At 46.1% G+C, this 19,042-nt stretch overlaps 1 protein-coding gene across 4 annotated transcripts in view; it reads left to right on the top strand.

The window, feature by feature from the left end:
• Positions 1-15,949, top strand: part of SRGAP2 (SLIT-ROBO Rho GTPase activating protein 2) — a 113,011-nt gene extending 97,062 nt beyond the window's left edge. For 3 of the 4 annotated variants that reach the window (XM_064472340.1, XM_064472341.1, XM_064472342.1), the window contains 5 exons: positions 1,012-1,091; positions 5,294-5,474; positions 5,900-6,046; positions 8,169-8,496; positions 11,595-15,949. In XM_064472340.1, coding sequence (XP_064328410.1) covers positions 1,012-1,091; positions 5,294-5,474; positions 5,900-6,046; positions 8,169-8,496; positions 11,595-11,978 — 1,120 coding nt within the window. In that variant the 3' untranslated portion in view covers positions 11,979-15,949. Of the gene's footprint in view, positions 1-1,011; positions 1,092-5,293; positions 5,475-5,899; positions 6,047-7,265; positions 8,497-11,594 lie in introns of those variants that run through there. The other variant, XM_064472343.1, reaches the window with a different exon arrangement.
• Positions 15,950-19,042: the final 3,093 nt, after the last annotated feature.

A 19,042-nucleotide genomic window follows, 5' to 3' on the forward strand; every position in this document is an offset into this window, starting at 1 on the left:
GAGCACAGGAGGTAGATTACCAAAGGGAGAGCACTTTACATCCGTGGTCACTTACTTTAACCATTGCAAGGCCAAAACGAGGGATGACGTTACTACTGGGTGAAGAGAATTAAAAACCGCTTCTAACGGGTTACGGTGTAAGAGTGCAGCAAACGCGTTTTGTCTTTAGCAACAGCATCTGGTGAGATGAGGAGTGAGTGCTTTTTTCTTCTAAGAGGAGCAGGCAGGGCAGGCAGGCGACTCTGCCAGCTGGCAGCAGGTCTGCGGAGCTGCTTGGGAGAGGCAACGGATCTTCTTCCAGTTTCCTTTCTGCCCCTGTCCTGAGGGAACTGCTCGTGCAGCTTCTTACCAAAACGTAACTTTCGGTTGCCACTTGTTGTCTATTGATCCTTTCAAAGCTTTTCTTTGTGCAAATCATAAATGAGTACCCTTGCTCGTTTAGGTGCTCCGTAAATAACGATTCCAGGCAATTAATCTGGCTGTGGGAGTCGTTCAGTGAAAAGAATGGGACAATTTAAGATTGTGATAAAAGGGAGGGAGGGAGATGACAAACTCAGACCTGGAAATATCATTATGAATTGGGAACTAATTTCCCCCAGGAAGTGGCAGCTATCTCATCAGTCATCTAATGAGCTAATTAGAGCAATGGAGAATACAGCTGAGGGAGTAATTCTGGCATGGCAGAGAGGAGCTAGACCCAACGTGCCACTGCTATCTGACTTTGGAACACCTCCAGAGGTCCGGGTTGTAAGATCTGAAGTTGGACTTTACTGATAGCATACAAGAAGGTTAACAAAGCTGTTCGGTTTGCTTGATCAAATAAGAACTTAGCCTGATTTTTAAACACACTGGCTTCAGTACGTGCAAAAGCGCCCGCTAAGTGTCTGTCACAGTGGAACGTAGATATTGGCTTCTGATACGGATGTTCCTAGTTAAGTTATCTTTGATCTTTGTAAACGAGGAAGCTCGATTTCTACCAGTGTAAAACATCTCTTTTTCCTTCTGTTGTAGCGAAAGTCCTCACGGAGAGCGAGCCTCAACAGAAGACTCGGTTCAGGACGTTACGGCTGAACACCACACCAGTGATGATGGTATGCAAAGCCTGTTAACTCCTTGGCTAGCCAGTGCAACCTGCTGGGGGGAGGCAGAGAAGATAGCACCTTGCAATATAAGTTCAAAGTTAGATCCAAAGTGCGGTTTAAATAAGAATAGTCTCTCGAAACAACATCGCATACAGCATTTGATGCCAAAGAGTAAAAAGCTATGGGATCAACAGGAGACTTCTAGTTACATGACTATTTTTAAAGTATCCCTTTTTCAAGGGTATCTTAGCAGCAGGTCTGGGCACACTCCCCGCTTGCATGACTGTTTGAGCTCATCTCTACGCTAGAAGGATCTCAGAGTTGGAAATCATGGGGGAAGCGTAGAGCCAAAGGCTGGGTATGTTTCAGCATGCGCTCCTGCTCCCCTCTGCGTGTGCCAGGCATTTCCCCTCTTGGTAGCTCTGGCAAGGGAACTGTGGGCGCCTTAAGCCCCAGTGCTTGTGCTTTAAGGAAGCGAGCAAAATAAAATCAAAACCTGTTTGTTTTCCACTGGGGGCCAGGTTTTAGGCTAGAGGGTCCTGGTGGCCTCTCTAATTTTTTGGGGCTGTCTTTGCCAAACTCTGTTACCCTTCTTGTGAAAAAAGGGGTGCCAACGCTGAGAATTCACAACATTTCCTAAGGAAAAGGTGACACTGCAGTCTTGGAGTGTCTGTTGTTGATACTTCCAAAGCCTCTTTCTGCAGTGGGGAGCAGCTGCATGTGAGCTCCATCCAGAGCAGAGGAAAAGATCACGTTACTGATGTGAAACTGTGATCCCCAGAATACTGACCAGCAGGTAAAGCAGACTGACCGAACCAGGACAGAATATGGTTTTATTCTTGGGTTCTGACCCCTTGCAATTGTCTAAGTAAGTTCTGCAATGGTTTTACTTGTGATGGCCTCAGTTGTAAAAGTGGGAAGTAAGTAGCATTCCCTTAAAATTAGGTGGCATCCTTTTTGAGCTGGTCTTTAGGAATTTGCTCGCGAGCCCTGCCGTGTGCTCCTGCGCTGCTTTTTGCTCTCTTTCCTCCAGCAGTTGCCTAACAAACCTTTCCCCATGGCACTGCTGTGCTCCTGCTGGCTTCATGGTGTTCGCACACCACTAACAAAGGAAACGATGTTGAGCACTGCTAGAAACGCTGGGAAATCAGTTCCCCCTCAGCAAGGTCAAGCACTGTCACAGCGACTCCACCACAGTTGTTGGGAGGAAACACAACCGTGAGTTCGCTGTCTGTTTTGAACAGCGTGTTCTTTCTGAGAAGTGTTAGCTTCTTAAAAATGCATGAAAACATGTCCTTTTTGAGTTTGTACCTAAAGAAGGAGCAATTTCATTGCTGTAATGAAGGAAAAGCTAACTCTTCCCACATCTGTAAAGCCTGGGACTAAAGCTTACAGGCGGAAACACCATGGGGTGTACTTGCATTGTTTCTGGATGGGATTTTTAGATCGCCCGTGTAGCTGCGAGGGCACAATGATGGGAGACTGAGCAGTTGGAGATTAGAGAAGGACACTGTTTTACAGCCTCTGGAACTAGATTGCGTGGGGGCCCTGAGCAAGGTAAAATTTGGAGGCGTTTTGGATGGAGTTCTGCAACCTACACGGAATATTCCATAGGAGGCATTTGGGAGGGAGCGTTTGGCACCGAAGCAGAGGAGGGAGCTGGGCCTCTATCTTTTTGAGGGAGCAGCAAATCTGGTTAACTAAAGAGTCTCACATCCTTCTAACGGAGCTGTGCAGTGTCACACCTCGGGCGTACTTGTCAGAAGTGCAGCGTCCAGCTCTGCGACTCCGTGGGACGGATGTTCTTAGGTTTTTCTCACTCCTTCAGTCTTTAGGTGTGACCAAGCGCTCGCTCCTTGAGCTCTTCCATGAGGCTGGCACTAGTCCTCTCAAAGTCAAGCTGCCATCCCAGCTGCCTCACTGAAGGAAGGAATCGGTTTTGGGGTGGGGGGAGAGGTCGTGCTTTGCAGAGCATCCGTGCTGTTCACCGCCAGCCTCGCTGTACGAGGGAGTGGACGCTCTGGTTTGAGACAGGCATAAGAGGTCAGAAACGCTGAACGACAAGCAGGTCGTGTGTTCATTAAATTATGTGTGTAAGTGGAAAGATTTTAAACTGCTGCTTTCCTGCACAGGCTGTCAGACTGGCAGGGGTAATTGTTTGGCTTAGCCTTATTGCTTTTTATTCACACAGCTTGCTTCTCTGAGCATAAGCGTAGTAGGAAAAAGCTACTGGAAATTAGAGTCTAAAATCACTTCTCTGGACTAAAGCCAGAGTCCTAAAAAGCAAATTGGAAACATAAGAAACCTGAGTGCCGCACTCATCTGGAACAATAAACACTTCTTAATGAAACAGATGGAATTTACAAAACCACACTCCCATCCCCTTCATAAATAGAGGGGGACACCAAAAAACAGCATTATCATTTTTTCAGTGTTATGAAGAAGCTGGCTCCAGAGGCAAAACAAGCAAGAGGAAAGAAGGAGCCAAAAGCAGATAACCATGTGCTTTGGGGAGTCTGGAGCAGGGCGGCTATCGCAAGCTGCAAACATGGGCCAGGCTTTTCTCACCCTTGCAAATCTCTGGCTGGTTGTGGAGGGCTGATAATGGGATTCGTGTGCGGCTGACCACAGGCTTACCTGAAATGTGTGATTTGACGGAATTCTGAGCTGTCTGGTTGAGTAATGGAAAAATTAATTGTTGGGGGGATGCTCTAGCAGATCCTGTTGCCAATTGCCCTCAGCGGTCCGTCTTCCCGTGCCTTGTAACTACAGACGCCGGTGTCGGGGCGGGGATGCTTCTGCTCCGCTCTCTCAGACCGGCTGATGAGACGGTGCAGCATCGGCTCGCTCAGATGGATTGACCCTATATATTTTCTCAAGCCCAGCTACTATCTTGCCTGCCTATGGGCAGCCTTGGAGACCTAATTCCTGAGCATGTCCTCTCCCAAGGAATAATTGTAAAAGCTGTGGCTCGTGTTTGGCCTTCCAGTCCTTTTTGGATGGCTCTTGCACTGTAGAAGCTTCCTGTGATGCACAGATCTCTGGATGAAATGGTGTATCTTTCCTTGTCCAGGAAGAGGAACCACAAATCTCTTTCTCCAGGAAAGAACTCAAGTTCCCTGGACTGCTTGGCTGTGTTAAAACTCCTTTAAAGTCATTAGAGGCTGAAGTCCACTGGGGCTGTGTGCTTAAGCTCATCTCCATTCCCCTGATCCCTGCCTAGAATTGGGAGCTGGCTTAATATATATTTAGACTCAAGCAATGGCAGATTTTCCTAAGTCTTAAAAATAATCCATGTGAATTTCGTACTGATTTTCCTGAGTGTCTAAAAGCCCGTATTGTCCCTTTGTATAATATCAGAGTCCTACAGGGACCCGAATTAGTGGCTGGTTGCAGACAACGCATGGCTGTAGTTCTCCCATGAGGTTTTCAAGTAGGAGCCGTCGGATTTGGAGCACATTGCGCAGCTCCAAGCGCGGTGCCGCTGTGCTCGGCGTGCACGGTGCAGCCCAGCTGTACGGGGCCCGGGGGAGCCGCTTGCTCTCCTGATCGCTGCACAAACCGCAGCGGCGGAGGGAGGCACTGAATGTTTTCCTTAGCTTCCATGACAGTTCGATGAATAGCACGGCCTCCCACGGTGCCAGAATCTGGCCTCCTGGGTCAGGTGAACCTCACAGGCAGCAGAAATTTCCTTCTGAATGGATGCTTTATTTCTGAAGCAGCTTGGAATCAGAGGATGTTTCCCTCCCTAAATGCTAATAACAACTCCTGCTTGCCTGCCCAGGAGGTTTAGTATAACTGCGTTTAAGAAAGCGTACCGTAGGCAGATTTTTGTCCGGAACATACCTGATTGCTACCCAGCTTTGAATTTTCTCCTTTTTTTTTTTTTTTTAATGGCATCCTAATTTTACTGTTGCCACTGCCATCTTTGTACATTTGAATTGCTCTAAGTGGGTTTTTGACTTGGAAAATGTGAATGTGTCCACCACATAGACATTAGGTAAATGCTGAAATGTCAACAACCTCGTATTATAGGGGTTCCCCTCTGAATCTTACTGCTTCAACCCTTTGCTGCCTTAAGAAGCAACACTTTATCCTCCTCCGTGCTCTCATCATAAGCTTTTTTTTTTTTATGGTAGGTTTAAACTGCTGAATACTTACCTGAGCCCAAGTGTTTAGTGAATTATTGTTTATTCCCTTCTATCTCCTAGAGTGTGAGCCCATAGAAGCAATAGCGAAGTTCGACTACATTGGCAGGACTGCACGAGAGCTGTCCTTTAAAAAAGGAGCTTCTCTCTTACTCTATCAGCGGGCCTCAGATGACTGGTGGGAGGGACGCCACAATGGAATTGACGGCCTTATTCCTCATCAGTATATCGTCGTTCAAGACACGTATGTTACACTTTAAGCCCATCTGCAAGATGGACTTGCTTAAAACTCAGGTGTGGAATGGAGTATTTGTGTCAAGATGTTGACGCCAGGTGGGGAGAGTTCGTCCTTCGACCTTCCCTGCAAGAAGGGAGTCCTCTTAAAACAAGCAGAGCCCCACGGAGGTGTAGGTGTCCACATATGTGGAAGCACGATATAAAAATTGTTCTGGTGCTGCCAGCCTTTTAAAGATGCAGAGCTGGGATCTCCAGGTTGCTCTCAGAAATCAGGCACTCGCATCTGAAAGATGCGTAACGATTCTTAAGAGAAAGATGCTGGCACAATGCTGTTGTCCTGCATGTGTGTTTACAAACAACACAGTGCTGTATTTGAAATTCAGTGCTGTTGGTCCTGTTTTGGTTGTGATTTCCTTCCCTCCTCCTTCCTAGCGAGGATGGTATCTCTGAAAGATCCAGCCCGAAGTCTGAAATAGAGATAAATTCTGAGCCACCGGAAGAAAAAGTGACTGCCAGAGCTGGTGCCAGTTGCCCAAGTGGGGGTCACGTCGCAGATATTTACCTTGCAAACATCAACAAGTAAGAACAGCCTTGCATTATTTTATTTAACTGTAAAGGTCTTGGTGATGAGTCCAGTAAAATATTTCCTTCCCTGAAAAATGTTAACTAATGAGCGCTGCCACCATTATTCTCTGCTTCCCCCCTCTTCTAACTTGCTCACATTTTGCTGTCGCCTCTCTACCTCTGTCACCAGCGTGGCCAGTGCTCATTTAAAATCCCACTGGCTTCTCTTCCCTATTCCCAAGGTACTGTCTGTTGCCGTTTTCCCAAATATGTCCTATTTTAGGAGCTAAGCACACAGACAACGGGAGGGGAATAGCGGAGTGAGTTCTCGTACTTGTGTGTTCCCATTCCGTGTTCTGTTCTGTGATTTGTTATGTCTCGTTTATATTTAACGTGTTTTGTTTTATGGGGTGGGGGGCAAATTCTTCAGAAACTAGTGTCACGTTTTGTGCTAAATGACGTACCCTGAGTCCCACCATCTGGCATTGCCTGTAACATTCTTCCGTTCCTCCAGCACTTCTCACCTCAGGTTACTAACCATATGCTTGCAGTGAAACAGCACACCTCCCTCTTGCTCTAACTTTACCTCCTCAACCAGAAATTGTTACTTTAGCCAACACTCAACGTAATAAAAAAACTGGGAAGTTAAGCTAGTAACAGACTAAATTTCTTGAGCTGTTATTTAGTTATTTGAGAGCAGACTTATCCCCCATATCTTTCAGATGATTTTTTTAGTATTTAAAAAAAAAAATCATGTATCTCTATTGTGCAGTGAAGGTATTAATATGATAATTATGGTTCTATGGGAGTGGATATTTTTAACCTTCAGTTAATTTAACAGAATGTAGTCTATAAAGGCGTTAGCAGAAACACATCCTTTTTAGAGGTTTGGACCTGCTAATGGCCTACACAGAGCCTGGTCCTTAGTTCACGGGGTCGGCAGAGCTCCGTTGATATCAGTGAAGCTATGGTAAACTGTGTCAGGTTGGGATCTGGGCTTTCTTTTATGATATTTATTGTATGAGCCAATGAGTATGCCATTCTGCCAGTTATGGAAAGATTTGTGTAACAAACAGAGCTGTGTTGGAGCTTCACCATCTGCTAGTTTTGGTAGTGTCGTATGTAGCGTTTTTAAGAAGCCTGGGTAATGTCCACTCCCGCTTTTTTCCCTTTACTAGGGAAACTGATATTTAGCAATAGTAGCATAAGACTCATTTTGTTGTTTTTTCTTTAGGAATGAATCTTCTGACCTATGTGTGAACAGACTTGAGCAAAATTAAATCAGATGGTTTCGCAATGACAGTTGTGCCACCCACTGAATTATTATTTGGATGCCAAAATCCTACTGGAGTTAACACTTTCTTGCAGTTATTCATGGGGCTGGTGCTATATATAAATGGATCCTTCCCTGTATAATGGATGCCAAGCTTCAGACCTATGGCATAAAGTATTCTGCTGCATTGGCCTTCATATGATTTGAGTGGAATCGTGCTGTCAGACCGCATGGTGCTGGGGTAGAAACTAAATTGGTTGGACCAGCTCATCCATTTGACATCATCTTTTGTTATATTTGTAGCCCTACGTAGGTAATGCCTCATGGTCCTGCTAAAGCAATGAAAAAGAAACATCTCTTACCACCAGCAAATATTGGAAACGATCGTTGACCCCAGAGTATGGGGTTCTTTGCTTGCCAATCTCTGAAAATAACAACTTGATGCCTTGGGCCGGGAGCTTAGTAGACATATACTGTGTCCTCCAGTCAAAAATTGTAGCTCTGCTCTTCTAATGTAATAAAAACACATCATCAAAACCTGTTGATGGCACGGAGGGTTTTTTTTTGTTCAAATATAAATTCTTTTCTTCTTGACCAAGTTAATTACATTCCATCCAAGTTTTCTGGTTTTGCTATGAATGTGCACAGCTGCCAGAAACTCAGTCTTGCTGTTAGAAGTGTTAAACTGGAATGATTTATAATTCTACTGTTTCACAATGACTCCTAAAATCCTGGGTCTATTTGTACTCTGGGCATCTTTGTCTCTTCCCATTGTCCTCTGTGTTGTTTTGGGGGGATATCTTCAAATTACAGCCCGTTATGTGTACCTGCTTGTATTGACTTGTTTTGCTTTTGTGACTGAAGGCAAAGAAAGAAACCAGAGTCAGGCAGCATCAGAAGAGCCTTCCGTCAAAGTGACAGCCACGGACTAGGTAGTTCAATGGCAGAACCAGCCTCCCCAGGAGCCATAGCCGGTTCCAGACCCTCATCTCAGCCTATTATGAGCCAAAGTCTTCCCAAGGAGGTTCCAGATAAATGCTCCATCAGTGGCCACAGCAGTCTCAATTCTATCAGCCGACACTCGTCCCTGAAGAACAGGATAGACAGCCCGCAGATCCGGAAAACTGTGACAGCAGGGAGGTCCAAGAGCTTCAACAACCACCGGCCCATGGACCCTGAAGTTATTGCACAGGTAAATAGGAGTGCTTTGCCTTAAAGATTTGTTTTGAATCATAGAATGCCCTGAGTTGGAAGGGACCCACAAGGATCATTGGGTCCAACTCCTGTTGGACAACCCCAGGAAAACCCCAAATTCACACCGTGTCTCTGAGGGCCGTGTCCAAGTGCTTCTGGAATATCGCCAGGCTGGTGCCGTGATGCCTCCCTGGGGAGCCTGTTCCAGGGCCCCACCACCCTCTGGGGCAAGAGCCTTTCCCTGATACGCAGCCTAACCCTCCCCTGGCACATCTCCCTGCCATTCCCTCGGGGCCTGGCGTTGGTCACCAGAGAGGAGAGACCAGCCCTGCCCCTCCTCCTGCCCTCGGGAGGGAGCTGCAGAGCGCCATGAGGCTGCCCTCGGCCCCCTCTGCTCCAGGCTGAATAACCCAAGGGACTTCAGCCGCTCCTCGTACGGCTTGCCCTCGAAACCCTTTGCCAAATTCATGGCCCTCCTCTGGACACTGTCCAGTAGCTTTATACCCTTAAAGTCCTGTGGTGCCCAGCGCTGCCCACAGCGCTCAAGGTGAGGCCACACAAGGATGTTGGGTACAATGAGGTGTTTTAATGCAAAGTCTTATTTAATCTCGTACGCATTCCCTCCTCGCAATGCAATATTAACTTACTCGCCAGCTTGAGTCTAGTCTTTCAACCTCACTTAGTGTAAGTCACTGAGGCTGCTTTCATGAGTGAAGATAAACAGTCAGGTCCTTCCTCTGTGAAAACTTGGCCCTGTACATTATTCAGAATTTAGTTTCAACAATAAAAACGTCCATTTCAGAAAGTTACACGGATTCTGAAGCTGTCAGCAAAAAATTAAACAATCATAACTTCAAGACACAAGAAAAGTAAAGTCTTTAGTGTCAATTTAACATTCTCCTGTCAGTTGTGCAAACTTGCCTGTGGTTAGACATTGGAAGCATATGGAGTAGTGCAGTCAAAATAAAAGCAGGCTGCTGAGTTGTGCAGTGCTCACAGTGGCATCTTTATATGCTTACAGGGTTCAGCGTGTGATTAGAAACCAACTTTGAACATAATACTGCTAGTTTTCATTAGTTAGTTATTTAGACAAGTGCCTTGAAATGAGGGCAGGCTACCGATGCGTACGCAGCTGTGTTTTAACTTCGCAAAGAGCTCTGCTTTGGAGGCTGGCTCCACACACTGACCAGACAACAAGGAAATGGTCTTCTCAGATTCCTTCTGTGCAGCTTAAAGGGAAAGGTATTCTTCATATTTTCCTTCATCTGTGCTAATTTTAACACAGACTGGTTTATTACAGATTCTTCGTCTCTCTGCATATTCTCTGCATCTCTGCAGGCAGAGATCTGTCCCGTCCCCGTGCCTGGGACCGTAAGCTGCACTGCAGTGACTGCTGTTAACAAAACCATGTCTTTGCATCCGTGGTTTCACAAGTTGGACAGAAAACAGTTGAAATTCAGACTTGCTAGCTGTCAGTGTTCGGATCCACTGGGGTGAAGGATGTCAGTGTTACAGATCTCCCTCTTCCGTGAAGGATCTTCCCTCTCTCCCATCCAAGCTGTTAGATATGCCTGCACATGTATGTTGCCTGTACCAACTGTTCTCAGTATGCGATGGATCTATCTAAAGCCAAGGAATGCTTGGGGCTCGGATTACAAAGCCAGCCTTGGGAGACCTGACTTCTCTGCCTGGTTCAGGAGTTTGTAGGTTTCTAAAGAGCTGGGGGAAGATATGTGAAAACTAAACGTCATTTCTATTGACAAAACAGCAATGTCAAGTAATAAATAAGGTCCAAATAATACACGCTCGGATGGAAAGTTGTATTTTGCCGTTATGAATATCTTCGGTCCATTTATTGCGGTGGAATTACGATACGTGGTTCTTGTTGTCTTCATATTTCGCTCTCCTTCCAAGGCTTTGGTTGATATAAATCAGTTTCCTTGTTTTTTTGGTTAAGCTCTAACTGAAGTTGTTCTGTCTCCTCTTCCTGCCAGAACGCTAACTCCATTGTTGTCACTAGAGAAGAGTCTGGGGAGAAAAAGAAAAGGGGAGGAGGGAGAAAGCCTTGTTAAATTAGTGTTTCTCTTTGCCCTGTAGTATCTGTTCAAACACCATCTAATAATCGTCATGCACTTTACATATTTTCCCTAACTTCATAAGTAAAATGTGCCTGGCCTCAAGATAGACTCGGAGGTGTCGGATTACTGTCTCTGGTTTCTTCCACCATTCCTTGACTGATTTACCTTCCCCACCCCCTGAAAAACCTCTAAGGAAGCTGAAAAGCTGTAGCCAAACTGTGAGTCACAGAAAGGCTGAGCTCTTCTCCTCTCCAGTGAATTCTGTGCACCGGTGGGCTCCACGGCGCGGGCTGTAGCAAACATGGGGGTCCTGCTACAGCTGAGAACAAAAAAAAGCCATGTGTTCTTCTCCAAGTTCTCTTTTTATTTAGTTGTTAATAACAAGTCTTATAAGAGGAAGGAGAAGTGCCAACTTGAATTTCTGTAATCGTTTCTGATATCGTCTGTGTTTTCTAAAACATCAAAACTTTGAGTCTTGTGTAATACCTTTCTGGGAAGGGAAGACAACTCGGACAGCAGGAAAACCAATGCGGCAGCAAGAGCACGCAAGGATTTCAGCGGTGGGTGTGTGGCCAGTCAGCCAGTGTCAAAAACATCAGTCCTTTCTTCAAGAATTCACACTCCTGAATGACACATGCCAAATAAAGTACAAGGATGAATCCTAATACTTTGAATCAGACGCTTTTCTGTTCATTGCTGTGTTTTGGGACTCTACTCGTCTTTGAAGTCCAAGCAGCATCAGGACCAGTAAAGAACCAGATTAGCACAGAAAGTGCTAGCAATCATTTTGCTCCCTGTTGATAGAAAATATTAGTGCTTGTTGGCCTCAGCATGTAATGCTGTGTAGTTTGGCGGGGGTTTCACTTTGACACCGAAAGGTCCTTGCCCCGCCGGTTGATCTGAGTGTTGGTGTTTACAGGCTGAAAACAAATACGTCGTTCTCAAAGACTGACTTTTATCACTGTGTTTATGTGTCTGGGTTTCTGTTATTCACTCGGTTTCTCTTTTGTGTTTGCAGGATATTGAAGCTACTATGAACTCTGCTCTGAACGAGCTGCGGGAGCTGGAAAGGCAAAGCAGCGTAAAGCACACGCCAGATGTTGTCCTCGACACCCTGGAGCCTTTGAAAACGTCCCCAGTGGTGGCCCCCACCTCGGAACCTTCCAGCCCTCTGCACACTCAGATCCTCAAGGACACTGAGCCAGCTTTCCAGCGCAGCGCTAGCACAGCCGGCGACATACCGTGCACCTTCAGGCCTGTGAAGTCGGTCAAAATGGCCACCCAGGTGAAGCCTCCGGCTACTCGGCCGAAGCCTACGGTTTTCCCCAAAACAAACGCCACGAGCCCTGGCGTTGCCTCCTCTGCATCTCAGCAGCCTACTGACAAGTCCTGTACTGTCTGATGAACTTGATGCTGCTCTGTGGATATAACTGTATTGTTCCAGATGAAGAGACTCTGTCAAAGACATTAAAATTCCTATTTAACTAATTTTTTTGAACTTCTTCTGAAGGTTAGTTGTGAACTGCTACTTACTGCTGGGAGCACTTCCTGGGAGTAAATTTAAGTGGTAACAACCTCGTCCCACGTACCCGCATCAGTGATGTTCGTAAGGCAAAACAGTTCGTGCCACGCTTAGGAAATCCGATATCGGGTCACTGTGAAGCTGAGGAGGAAAACACAGAAAACGCGATGAGTTGGATCTTGGATTCTAGTTGATGCCTCGTTCAAGTGCTTTGGCCACTGAAAGAAATACTTAGTGGCATCACGTTTTGAATACTGGTGTAGTGACTTGTATATTCTGTGTTTCATTTACCACAGGGAAACAATAGGGATAGATTTTAGTCTATTGCATGTTTTGGTGCCACTGGTTACGTGGAGCTTGGACATGCCTGTTTCTTGTGCATTATTATTATTATTACGTCGCCCGCTGGTGCCACGGTGGTTAAGGGTCTGTCTCAACTTCCATCGCATCCTCTGGTTTTGTTTGTTTGCTCCCCCGTTCCTCCCCCCCAGGGCCAAAGCTCTTGGCCATCCAGCCTCATCCTTTAGTCGACACTCGTCATGAAAAATAGTTTACTCTGGAACACTCTTAGATTTTGTGGAGTTATACGTAATATGTGTCTGTGCAAATATAAACAAACATGTTCCTGAGGTTTAGGAGCATAAGAAAGAGCCCAGTTGTTGCTTATGGACAATCTAGCTGTTTTCCCCCTTTGCTCTCCCATATTGAAAAACAGCTTTATTGTTTTTCGGTGTAATTTTCAGCCCGTAGGCTATGATGTGGTGTGTGGTCTCGGGAGACTGAATGTAAAAACAAGTTAACTTTTGAAAACCAAGCGTTCTCTGATGGGAGTTCATTTACTAACGCACACGTTCTTGTTTTGGTCATGTATCAGGATGGATCCTTACCAAAATCCCAGTTACAAGCACTGTAAAAACTTCAATCGGAAGTTCTCAAGCTTTGTATCTTTCTCCCTCTTTCTGGTTGCAAACGCTTCGGTCGGCGGCTGCGACCGCTGTGAACCGCTTTAGGGATCTCTGCTCTTATAGAGCGGTGTAGGAAACGCTGCTGGGGACGGTGACGTGACAGCATGCAGCCTCTGGAGTGGCTTCCCTGCGTGTTCGTTGGCAGACCGGCATGCCTCCGTAGGACTCCGCAGACACGTGAATGAATTCTTAGTATTTGTATTTATATGGTAGGCAGCAAATGCTTCAGCCGTTAGCAGGCTGCATGAACTCTTTTGTACTCTACTGAGAATTTTCCACAACGCTAACATTTATTTAATTTAAAAAAAAAAACAAACAAACAAACAAACAAAAAAAAAAAACAAACAAAAAAAACCCCAACAAAAAACAGAAGGCATGTGCCACTTACAACGGTAAAGAAGATCTCGCGGTCCTGCAAGAGAGGAGACTCTGGCTGACCCTCAGTTCACCTTGTTCCCAAACTTTTCTGAGATTTAAAAACAAGCTGCACATCTTATGTCTTCATCAAATAAATTCAGGCAAGGACAAGATAAGAAAAGTAATTTTCCTCTCCCGTTTAGCTGAGTTTCTTTTAAACTTGCGGGTTTCTCACACTTAGCTTCCCTGTGACTGCAATGTCGTCTTAATTGGCGCTTAGTGATTAAAAAAGGAGCAACACTTAACGTTTCTAAGAACAGTTTCTTCGAAGTACTTTCCTGGCTCATTTAGGATGTTACTCGGAGAAATGACCAGGGTTTTACCGCCTCCCTGTCCATCCTCGCACGCACCCCCCCATCTCTACAGCTGTAATGTATCCATATTAATGATGGGTTTTGAAAAGACCAGCTTTCTCTGTGCCCTAAATTAAGAACATATGAAAACTGGGGAACACCGGAAGGCTTTTGGTGAGAACACTCCTACTATTTGTTTTTCCTTAGCTGATGTGTAGCAGCAGTTCCCCTGGGGAAGCACCACGGTACGTGTGTGACTGTCACTGGACCTCACCCTGTTCCTCTCGCAGGGGAAGATCCCCAACAGTGCGACCAGCGACCTTTGCTCTCAGGTTCTGATGAACTTCTACCACCAAGGAATCACTTGTTCTTTTGGGGAAAAATAGAATTAAACTTGTAATTTTTTGCTCAGGCAGAACTTTCTGGCATTTACTTTACGTAGGGAGTTTTTTGGTTTTGTTTTCTTTTTGGTCATGAACGACCAAAGTTAATCTATGTCAAGAGCAGGATCTCTGTAAATTTACTTCGACTCATTTGTAATGCCTTATTTTCTTTACATTTTTATGCCTAGCATTCATGTTTCTAAGAATTAAGTGTCCAGCCACGCACAGCACATTTTGGAGGAGATGCTCTTTTCTATCTTTGAGCTCTGAAGTTTGAATGGAAATTAAGAGAGAAAAAAAGACTTCAGGTTACTGTAACAGCAACTGTCTGTATGTGAATTACTGTGCTTATCTCTAGCATCCACAGCTCTGGGACAATCCTGCTGTCACGGGGAATATGCTTAGCAGGATAACCTGTATATTGAGCAACTCAACTGGAATTTTGGTGTGCACTGTGATTGACACTAACACGTACAGCAAGCAATATGGCAGGCTGAAGGTCGTCCTTCCTCTTCCACGTGCTCTGGGTCTGGCCAGCCAGCAGAAAATTCACACACGCGCACACACACGGGAGGATTTAAAAAAAAAAAAAACCACAAAAGGAAACTTTTAGCTTGTCTGCTTCACTCTGTGAACATACAAGGCTGAGAGAACATTTGCCACAAGTGTTTTATGACCAGTCGTTGCAGGAGAGGTGGGAAGGAGAAACTGGAAAGGTGGGCGCCGCTCCCGGCAAAACCAGCGGGCACCTTGTAGAGGAGGCCGATGTAGAGTGGACAAGTACGACACGGTGGTTTGCTTGGGGAGGTATCAATGTCGCTTCATATCTTCATATTCAGAAGAAATATTAGCTCTTCCATGGAAATTCTCTTTCATGACTTTTATGTAATGTTTGTGTCAAATATAAAGACAAGAAGTGTTTGATAACTGGAATAATGTATGTCTGTTTGATAGTGCTTTGTATGAACAAAGGATTCTTGTTCATCAGATGTTGGATTGAAATAATCCAAAGCAAAACTTTTAAAATAAAATACGATTTTAGGTGATCGATCTTGATAGTTTCTGAAGCTCTAACCTTCTATGTTTTATTTCCCTAGTTGGGAACTGAGCAGTGTGCTTTAACGATTGCTAAATTTCTGCCTCTCTAAGGTAATCCAAAGGCTCGCAGTTTATAACTTGTAAATTTGTTGTTCATGTCAAAGCAGCGGGACATGATCACACACTCTCACTTTATCTGTACTGGATATTTTCTTGCAATGAAAGTGATTAAATAATTAGAGTGCACTGTGACAGCAGAAAAAAAACTTGTTGTATATGTATGTATTTTGATACCTGTTCAAAAAGAGTCTTTGGGTTTCCTGTGATGAATACCTCATATGTTGGGTTTGGGGAGATTTTGTTGATTTTTTTTTTTTTAAATTTTTTTCTTTTAAGGCAAGATTGTTCTTGCACAAAAGTAGGTTAAGATAACCGAGTTCTCATAAATTTATTTACCGAATCAAAACACTTTGGAGTTTGGCAAGAAATTCCATCTGTTGCAGTTCCCCGCCTTGCACTGGGTACCGGGTGAGCAGTCACCCGGCTGTTCGCCTGCGCGCTTGGAAGAGCTCTAGCAATATTAAGACAAAAGAGGTCATTGCAGATGGAGTTTGCTGCCTTATTTCTCCTCTTCTGTGTGTCAAAACCTCAGATTCAGTTGAACGTTGTATAGGTTTGGGGTTTTGTTAAGCATCTGAGAGATGTTCTTCAATAGAAATAAATGTCTCTAGTTAGCGCTTCGGATCCTTCACGTACGTGTACCTGATAGACTGGATGCTCTGTCGCCGGATGAAGTACGTGCTGAGGTGTCAAAGGAGGTCGTGCTCTCGCCAGGGAATAGTTTGCTCGCAAGGCAACGGCAATGACGGAAGAATACCCTTCGAGACAGCCTGTGCCATCGAGTCGGTGAGAGCTGAGCTGGCTGGCGCCGGACCAGCGCGTCAGCGAGCGCAGGCTTGAGTTGGAGCACGGGAGCAGCCTCTGCCCGCTACCCCTCCGCGTTCAGGCGTCTGGGGCTGGTGTAGAGGGGCAGGTCGGGGGTTCCTGCGCCTGGCAGGATCAAGCCCTGGCTGTCCTGGGATGGGCTGCAACGCGTAAGTACATTTACTCACTGGCCTGTGAACCGCAAGCTAGGAAAACTGCTTTAAAAAGAGAAAAACCGAAAAGGGAAACAGAAGCATTTGGTCACTCCCATCACTAATGAGCCTGTCCAGAACAGAAAATCAGTTTAACAAGCCGGGGGTTTATTTATTTCAAGATTTTTAGTTTTCACAAAAATAATTAGCCTTTTTGTGGGTTTCTCTGGCGTTGGCTAACATCCCACAAACGCAGTCCTAGACGCAAAGCTGTTTCTTTAGCAGACCGGTAGCACCAGAGGCCTTCGCCGAAGGGAGCGATGGTCTCTCGTGGGTGAACGTCGTTCCCTGCGGGATGCTGCCAGCCTGCGCGTCTGGGAAATCCCCCAGCACTTCCCGGTGCTCTGGGCTCATGTGGATGTTACTCTTCCAGACGCAGTTGTGCAGCAACGTTTGCGCAACTGAAGAGGAGATCTTAATCCCAAACGTTGCAGTTTGAGCTTACAGATCACTCGAAAAGAATCCTTTCTCTGGGTCAGTTTTCTGCTTGTCTCTGTGTGTGTGCAACAACCTGGTACTTGAACAAAGGAAAATATACTTGACCCCCTGCCTTGTCCCCTCTGGGGCCGGGTGGTCGGCGGCACGAGCGGCAGGGGCGGTGTTAATCGCTCGCCTCCGCTGGCCGCCCCACCAGAAGGCAGGTGGATTATTTTCCAGGCTTGGTTCTAGGAGTCTATTTTGGTGGATCTAGATACGCCAAAACAGCCATTCACGGCCTGGAAAATGTAAATTTTTTTTTTTCCTGTTATATTTTGTGCTTCCTGTAACGCAGTTTGAGACAAGAGGGCGTTGTTTTTCAACGATGGGCTAAAAAAAGGTGAAGGCGGAGAGGGAGAGCAGCTCCCTACTGTACTAATACTTGATATTCCAAGCTTCATACAGGGTAAATATTTAGCAGTTTGCAATGGAAATAATAGGTGGACCCTTTCTTTTAAAAGCACTATAGTAACCTTATTTCCGAAGCGGACTTCACCAGCCTTTCTCTCCAGGCAGAGTCCTGTGATCTGAATACCCGAAGTCCAACGGGATTGGACTCGCGAGCGTGCCAAACCGCTGGAGCAATACTTGTGAGCAGCAGGTTCTTCGAAAGACCAGCTCGATGTAGCCAAAACAGGGCAATTATTGAAACCCATCTCTGCCGCATTTGAAAGGATCGCAGTGATGTCGTGGTTCTGCTGTAACGTAGGAAAGTTCGGTCGCAAAACCTTGAAATCGTTGGTTTCGCTGTTGGTCGGAAACATCCGTCCTGCGATGGTGGGCTCGGGCTCGTACGGTGCGTTGGGTTTGGGGGGTTTTCTTAGGAGCGGTTGTTTAACGGTGGGATGGAACGTTCTTGCTAAAACAGTTTCCATTGTTTCATGTCTTCTACACCAATATATATATGGTGTATATATTAAACTGTGTAAAATTGTACTTTGTATATATAACTGTACAATATGGAGGTACATCCTTTTTTTCCTTTTGGTACAGTATTGTACAGTATTAGGAGTACGTGTGTTGGAAATGTTAAATCCCTTCTGGGGCAACAAAATGTATCCATTGTCATTAGCAATAGTTTTGGAGAAATAAATGTTTTGGGTATGGTGGAAATACTGACCGACAGACGCTGGTGCATGATGTGCAGAGCGCGTGTGGCTGCGGGTGCCCGGCTCTGCGGGGCAGGGAGGACAGGCATCGCCCGCGGGTGCCGTCCTCGCGGGCACCCCCACCTGCGGGAGTGCTGGGGGGCCCTTCGGGATGTTCCTTGAGTGGCAGCTGGCACCGGTTAGCGGCTGAGGAAGAGCCCGCTGGATGCAGAAATACCCGATGTCGTTCCTAGGCGCTGGGATGCTCGATTCCAGCGGGGAAGGAGCGCTGGCCGTAGCACGGCGAGACGGGGATGTGAAGAATAATTGACTCTACTGAGGTGCTCTGGGCAGCCCCGGCCGCAGGCAGAGCCCGGCGTTTCTTGCCCTTGCCTTGCCCACACCTGCCAGGAGTAGCGGGGTTCGGGGGTCGTAAACTTCCCTTGCAGTGATCTGACATTAAAACGCTTAATCTTCATCATTTTCCTGGAGAGGATGGGCTCCAGCTGTCTCTGGGAAAAAAGGTTTAAGACTGAGACTATGGATTGGATCATTAGCAGTATTTATGACTGGCTTTCCCCCATCTCAATTTTTCAATATGCCTTTTCCAGAGCACGGTGGGGAAACGGTGTCAGGGTTTGGTCATTGGGGATTTTCTTTGTTTAGGTTTCAAGGAATTCATTATTTATGGTGAGGTTTGATGTTTGAGCCATTTTGTGCTACGCTGGAAGTCAGCTGCGGGCAACCCCTGTCCCTGGGGTCTCCCTGGCAGGGACGGGGCATCCCTGTGCTCCTTGAGGACCGGGGCGAGGAGGGGGCTCGGGCAGCCGCTCCCCCTGTGCTGGTTATGTCCCACGTCTCCTCTAAAATCAGCTGCTGTAGGGGTTTGAGAGCTGGAAAGCTGGGATGCTTTTACTCATTAGTAGCTCAAATCACAGCGGCCTAAATGGTAACGCCTCGAAGCGGGCTGGGCACCCGCCCAGGGCCAGGCAGCAGCTGCTCTGCGGTACCTGCCTCGTGCGTCTCAAATCTCTGCGGCAGAAGCTTGTTTTGCTGAAAAAACCCTAGTTTTCTGCAGAGCGGGTCTCCTTTGCAGCAAGGTGGGCCAGACCTAGTACGCAGTCTTTTTTTTTTTTTTTTTTTTAAT

This window comes from Phalacrocorax carbo, chromosome 23, assembly GCF_963921805.1.
Source record: "Phalacrocorax carbo chromosome 23, bPhaCar2.1, whole genome shotgun sequence".
Taxonomy (NCBI): Eukaryota; Metazoa; Chordata; class Aves; order Suliformes; family Phalacrocoracidae; genus Phalacrocorax; species Phalacrocorax carbo.